This window comes from Monopterus albus, unplaced genomic scaffold, assembly GCF_001952655.1.
Source record: "Monopterus albus unplaced genomic scaffold, M_albus_1.0 scaffold33.1, whole genome shotgun sequence".
NCBI lineage: Eukaryota > Metazoa > Chordata > Actinopteri > Synbranchiformes > Synbranchidae > Monopterus > Monopterus albus.
In genome coordinates, this window is record NW_018127913.1 from 24,229 (window position 1) to 31,376 (window position 7,148).

A 7,148-nucleotide genomic window follows, 5' to 3' on the forward strand; every position below is an offset into this window, starting at 1 on the left:
ATGCTTGCAGAAAAGTTTCCGCCTAAGAGCCCACCTGATTTTCTAGCACCAGCAGCTGAATTGCGAAGGGAGCCATTAAACTATGGAGTGTCATGGCATGGTTATTTTGTTTAAAGACGATACCTGTATAATATTCTTCTAAAATGTGTGGAAATGAAAACACTATGTAAGGATTTCATTTTTAATATGCAAAAATGTCACATCAGTGGTTTAATGGAATTATGTAATTCAGCACTTTCATATATATGCTACAATCAAAACAAAGTAAAGTTAAAATATGCTTACTGCCAGCTGAAAACTAGCTGATAATTGTATGAAATATTATTATGATAATTACTTGGTGTGTGACAGACTAAATGATGACCGCACAGATTTCACCCTGTATCCTTTGGTGTAATGAGTTACGACAAACTTTGGTCTCTGACCACAAATAAATTTGTTGTGATGCAATGCATTTGCAGACATATGCAGCTACTTACATGCTGTAAGTGACCTGACCTTTTGTCCCAAGAAACCACTGGGTTCAGGGGTTCATTTTTGTCCCTGCCTTTAATCAACAATGCAGTGTTTTCAGTTTTTACTGTACATGTATGAACTACTTTCACTTTACATGTCAAAAATAGTACTGTATATAGTTGATGTATATAGTTCAGGGTTTTTGTGGCAGGGATTGCATTCAATGTGTGCTTGTGTTCTGTTGCTTCTGTGCAGGTGCCAGAGGGGAAAATAAACGAGAAAAGACAAGGTCCATTCTCTGATTCCTTCTTCCAGCTGGCCTCCACTACAACACTGTACTGAATACTGGATGCCTATTGATGTTGTTTAAACATTGTGTTGGTAAAACAAAAATAAAATAAAATCCTGAGTTTTCTCCTATGTCCATGATGCAGCTTTGGTACAATTTCCTCATATCTTACTGACAATTTTTAACAGTGGTCAGTTACAGTATTCAGTCTCAAAAGGCTTTGATTAGTCATGTTTTATATAGTTCATGAAAACTGAAATGACAGGAACAAAACACTCCAAACAAAGCAATAAAACTGTATTTTATTCATATTTAAAGCACATTATTGTCACTCTGTACAGTATCCTTTGGGGATCTGACTTATAGTTACATTGTTTCCTCAGTTTAATTCCAGCAAACATGTTTTAACTAAATTAAGTTGAAGAAGAGAAAAGGAGAGTTTTCTTAAACCTCTAGTTACATATAAACATTTCTTGAAAAACATTTATTTGAACATGTAGTTAACCACCTTTTCCACACTGAAATAATGTAAATATAATTGTTAATATAAATGTCTACGTGCCTTTTGACCCACAAATCACCAGATCAGTGTTATTTATTATATATTTCTTAATATAATTAGCTATATAGCAGCAACATGTACTGTACTGACATTATATTCTTTTTAGGGAATAATTTTTTGCAACCTCATAAATTTGTCGGTAATATTTTCTTGTCAGTGAGATGTCATTTGATTGAAGCCCATCAGCCAGTATCCACTGTAAACAGCATATAAAGAAATAAAGGTTATAGACAGAGACATAACGTTTATTGTGGAGGGTGTAGTTTATCAAGTCCTCTAACCAGATTGTGTATGTTTTTCACCTCACTGGTGGAATGCCTAAACAGTCAGTTTTAGGTGGAGTCATCTTTTGCTTGGCCTTGGTTTTGTAACTAGCAAATATTATTGACTTGACACTGTGCTGCTTGATTTGGACAGCTCAGTTTGTGAGTTTGACCTGCCAGGTGATCTGACTGTAAGCAGATTATGGCTTGAGGCGACAGAGGTGGGAATGTGATAAGGGCTGAAACGCAACCAGAGCTGAGAGCTGTGGAAATAGTGGTTTCTGGTGAGCAATGAGGTTGCAGAGCAGGTGGGCATTGCTGGAGCAATAACAGCTGGTGCTGCCATGTAGCAGTATAGATATGAGAACAATCCTCCAAAGGGTGAGAGTGAGATTCCCTGTATGAAAAAGTAAATTTGTTAAGTTTCCTATAAGATAATATCATGGATTTTCTAATCAACACTTTACTTATTCAGTATTGACATTAACCAAACAAAGTTACAATACCACACATTCCTCAGTGATTTCATTTAATTTATACTGATTTTATTGTGAATATCCAAGGTGTAAGCCCATGACGTCAATAATGGCAATTAGATCTAATTGTGTGAAGTAACAAGAGTAGTATAGCACATATACTTGAAAAACAAGATAATTATAAAACCACCAATATTCACACACTGATGGGGAACCAAGTGAATGGCTCCTGGTAGTACACAGAGGAGAAATATGCCACCAGGAGAGGTGCTCTTACTTAAGAAAAGTTAGAGCAAGTGAATTCTCCCCATTCTGGTTCCCCTAGTTATCTGGTCCAGGTGTTTCTCCAACAGGTGTTTCTTTTTTGGGGCATTTTGAGCTTGGAGTTTTGGCAGATTTTTCTGTGAGAAAATACAGTATGTTGGGTGTAAATGCAGCTTTAAGGATCTGGCATACCTGAGATTGTAGCATGTTCTGTGACAGGTGAAACATGAAGGGAGATGATGAAGCAATGCTTTGAGGTTATTCCAAGTTATTTAATGCTCCATGTAAGGTGGAAAATAGATGTCCCATACCGGTAGTATGAAAAGTCTCTGGTTTCACTAACAGTTGTCCAGGATAAAGCAGCAAAGGTGTCCCAAGCTTCAGAAACTGTTGGCTGTGTGCACTTGAGAAATCTGAAGTGTGAAGGTGACCAGCGCTGAGGGATGGTGAGCTCCGTGACTGCAACATAACAGGGAGAACTCCATCTTTGATTTCACTCATCTGCTTTTTTGAAGAGTCCATCTCCACAGTGTGCTTATGATGTGGTGTTCTAAACACTGTCCTTTCTTTCGTTGTGTCCTCATTGTCATTGCTCTTACTGAGAGCAAACCTGCTCCGCAGTATCTCCTCACTTTTCAGGTTCAAGGTGGATGTATGTTCAGTCCTGGAGCAACTGGCTTCAGCAGTGGTCTCATCCTGTAGATCAGTATCTGAATCACTTCCAGTATAATTGTTCTCATCTATGGGGCAAAAAAAACCCATTATTTTTTAAAATGTATTTGTAATTCAAAGCAAAAAGAGTGTTTAGTTCACAGTGGCAAAAGGGATGACAGACTTAGTGCAAACATCTTGAACCATGAAGTGTTCATATGTTACTAAGACAACGGGAACAGTTGATTCCTTAAAGCAGCAAAGTGTTTTGTGTCAGACTGAGTCAGACAGTCACCTGTGGTTGAAATCCACTTCCCTCCATTTTTGTGTGGTTCACATTGCTGCCATTCTAGTGCATATTGTGTAACCATAACAATTCCAGCCAGAGATATGTGTCACGTCATACGCTCCTCATTCTCCCCATTTCCTGACTGTCGCCTAAATCATTTTAAACCATGGCTGCTTTACTGCTAAAAGGTTTCTGAGTTGTAAAGTATAACTTAACATTGCTTCTGCGTAGTGACTGCAATGTTTAATGTGTTAGATCAACACATGGTCCTACAAATAATTTGGTTTAATACCATGAAGGCTGCTTAATGACATAAGAAATGAACCCACCTTGACAGGTTGGGGTGGAGATCAGAGGGCTGCTGATCAGTTCTCAGGGGGAATATAAGGAATCACCGTTACAGGGCTGTTGGGCTGAGTCATCAGAATCAGCACACTTCCCTCCTGCTTTGTTTTGACTTTCATGCAGCGAAGAGACATTTAACTGCTTATTCCCGTGGATCGCAAATTTAGATTAAATATATAAAAGTATGTCCTTTGCTATCCAGATGTATTTTGGTGGCAAAAACCTCCTCTTTCCTTGTCTCCCATTTCCAGTGTCTCTAAATCCTTTGGCAAAGGGATTGTTGTCGATTTTTAGCTGTGTGATCTTGAGAGAAAAAATACATTCTGAAGGATAGTTACTGCAAAAATACATCTCAGTTTGTCACACAACAGTGACAAATAAACAAAGCTCTTACTCTATGTGCAACTAATGAGGGCCCGGTTTAAGGCCCTGTAACTGTGAAATACAGTGTAGCTATACTCTGTTTCCCAGTACTGCCCCAACAGATGCCAGTCCTCCCCAAAATCTTTTTCACACACACCTAACTAGATAATATCTGCTGGATGAGCTTGTTGGTGTGGAGACTAGAAGATGGGGGAGAATATAAGTTACCTCGTCATTCTGATACACAGTGACAACCATGAGCTCTGTCTCTGGAAAAATTAAGTCCTGAAGGTGTAATATGGAAGCTTCAATACGTCGTTGGCTCTGACAATATGAAACCTGGGTTGGTATTTATGCATTGAATTCAAAATAGTCTGAAAATTTAAATAAGAATTAATATTCATTTGTTATTAAGTAAGCAATTGACATAATTATAGGCTATAATTATGTCATGTGGAACATATGTAACAAGTTCAATATAACACTAATAGTGACAATTCTAGTAATCAACCAGAATAAAAGGCTAAAACCACAACAGTTCATATTTCAGTTAGTGCTACTTACATATCTGTGCTTATCCGAAATAGTATTGGTGAGTTTAAGTTTGTTATGGTAGCTCGACACAACTGTGAGCGAGCAGAGAATAAACAGACCCAGGCGGCTGGCTTTGGTGGAAGCAGTGTATTTATTTACAGTGCTAACAAAGGTGCAATAACAATATACAAAAGTGGATGGAATGAATATCACCAGGTGTTGACCAACAGTGGTAGAGGGGTTATTGTCCGTGGAGTGATGAAGGCTGGCTGCGAGGGTAGGAGTCACTCCTGGGCTGGTCAAGGTGGAGATCCGGTTGACTGAGGAGGTAACAGAGAGTGCAGTGAATGAGGGGACTGTGCATCGACCTGTGAAGGTGGTAGGTGGAGCTGAGGTTGCCAAGGTCCAGAGGAGAGATCCAGGTAAAACAAAGAGAACGCTAGGAATAAATAACATACGTGGAAAACAGGAGAAAAATAGAACAATACGTAAATGCTAGGGAGGCTAACGACAGAGAAAGAACTAGCAAGGGAGTGAAGGTAAAGCCGAGTATAAATAGGGAGTGACAAAGGAGGCGCAGCTGAAGAGTGTCAGAAAATCAGGACAGGTGTGTTAATCAAGAGAGTCAGTGAGAAGGAGCAGACTAGAGCGAGAAAGAGAGAAGAGAGGAAGTTGCAGCCGGGCAAACCTGACATGTGGAAAGCAACTGGCTTGCTCATCCACTGCTCTCCTTTGGACAGGCTGTCTGGGTGGATGTACATGCGCTTTGGCATCTCCGGTTCAGCTTTTCCAGCCACCATCCAGCGGGAGTTGTGAAAATTGTAGCAGCAGTCATCAATAGCCACAATGTTCATCAGCAGGATATACTTTGCTCTATCATCCAGGCCTTCCACTCGCACTTTGAAAGGCGGAAACATCCTCCTGCAGCAAAGAATTTAAATTGATAGGCTATATTAAAAATAATTTGGACTTTGTGCAAATTGGGAACACCCAGATGTCTTTGTGGAAGCACACTACAGAAAATGTCAAGTGGTGGATTTAGACATCAGATCAGAGAAAGAATTTAACACTGGTCCCCAACCTATGATTCTGTGATGGATTCGTAAAGATCACAAACAGAAGAAGAAGAACTGACTGATGATTTTGACCATTATATAACGTGTTTTTATTGTTGACCTTATAAAGTGTAAAATTTTTGTTAGTTTTCTTTTTTGTTTGTTTTCCTCAGAGCAAGACGACAAGAGAAACGATCCTCTAATAAAACTATATAAATGTGGTGATAAATTGAAAAGTATAAAAGAATGAAATTATTTCATTTAAAATTCACGACTAAGTCCCAAACTGGCATTTTCAAGCACTGAAGTGACAGCCTGAAAGCACTTTGTAGTTTACGCACCTTCCTGATTTTGTAACAACTATTTCAGTTCCCATTCTGTGAAATTCTTTCCATAAACAGTTTGATTCCAGTGCGACTTTTGGCTCACCAAACAGCCCTTCATCTAGCTGCAGGCTCTTCAGTGTTGGGTGACGTTGGCGTCTCAGAGCTGCGTGTAGCTCTGCATCAGAGACAGCATCCTCCGACAGAGGCTCGGACAGGGAGGCGACGTCTGGAAAAGTGAGCGCAGGGGAAAACGAAGGCTGAGCAAGGAAGGCCGACAGGGACACAGCACCTAATCGATGAGCTTTAGGATGGTAAGCCATGGCAGCTGCTGTGTCAAGTGGATCTGTCATCAAGGCACACGATCAGAAAAGTCGATATTAGGCTACTTGCTGCTGCAGGAGCATGCGTTTACATCCAAACGGTGGCAGCCCTTTAAGAGTTTGTGAGTTTTGTATCATGACCAAGAGATCATGAGATGAAAGTCTCCACAAGTCTCTAAATAAATCAGGAAAAAGCACGTATAGACCTTTTTTTGCTGGTAGATCTACCGACAAGAGGCCAGAGCACTGTGGAACTATGCGCCAAGCTGCCTGCTCAGAAAGTGGCACCAGTAGGTGAGTGGCCTACAGAGAGAAGCAAGGAGATGTACAGTAACACGCTTCTGTGCAGCCCAGCACACTGAACACCAAGTTTTCTATTGTCTTAGCATAAACCAGGTAGCAGAGCATGAATGAATACATTAAAAGTAGTTTGTGTATTTATAACAACAACAATAATAATGGGTGCCATTTATTTATTTATCACGATCATGGTTGTTGTTGCTGTGGTAAATAGGCCCCCACTGTTTAAATACACTCACAAATAGGTATAAATTAAGCTAAAATATGCCTATATATGCTATGTTTAACTGTTTAATAACTATCTCAGAGACCCCCCTGTTGGACAGGGTGCACAGTCCACTCCTTTGGCTCGGAATAAGAGACATTGTTTTAACGCTTAGCCTCCTCCGGTGTGTTTATTTTGTTACAACAAACATACAACTTAACATGGGGCTGTGAAATGGCATCAGTCAATAGAAAAATAATAAGAGCTCTCTTCTATGCTCCTTCTCTCGAGAAGTGATCCTCACACTCTCGCTCTCTTACATAACCGGAAGTATGTACAATAATGTCCTTCAAAACAAAAGCATGTTTCATACAATGAGTAAAGGCGTATTCAATAATTAACATCTTAACACCCCCACTCGCGTTTATCTCGTTGTGTCCTGAGGATATA

General features: G+C 39.8%; 1 protein-coding gene across 1 annotated transcript; it reads right to left on the bottom strand.

Annotated features, from left to right (window-relative positions):
• Positions 1-3,763: 3,763 nt before the first annotated feature.
• LOC109958522 (T-box transcription factor TBX2b-like) lies at positions 3,764-6,223 on the bottom strand. Its single transcript, XM_020597237.1, is given in 6 exon segments — positions 3,764-3,898; positions 4,187-4,239; positions 4,242-4,332; positions 4,523-4,564; positions 5,188-5,413; positions 5,889-6,223. Coding segments are annotated over 6 exon segments (882 nt in total).
• Positions 6,224-7,148: the final 925 nt, after the last annotated feature.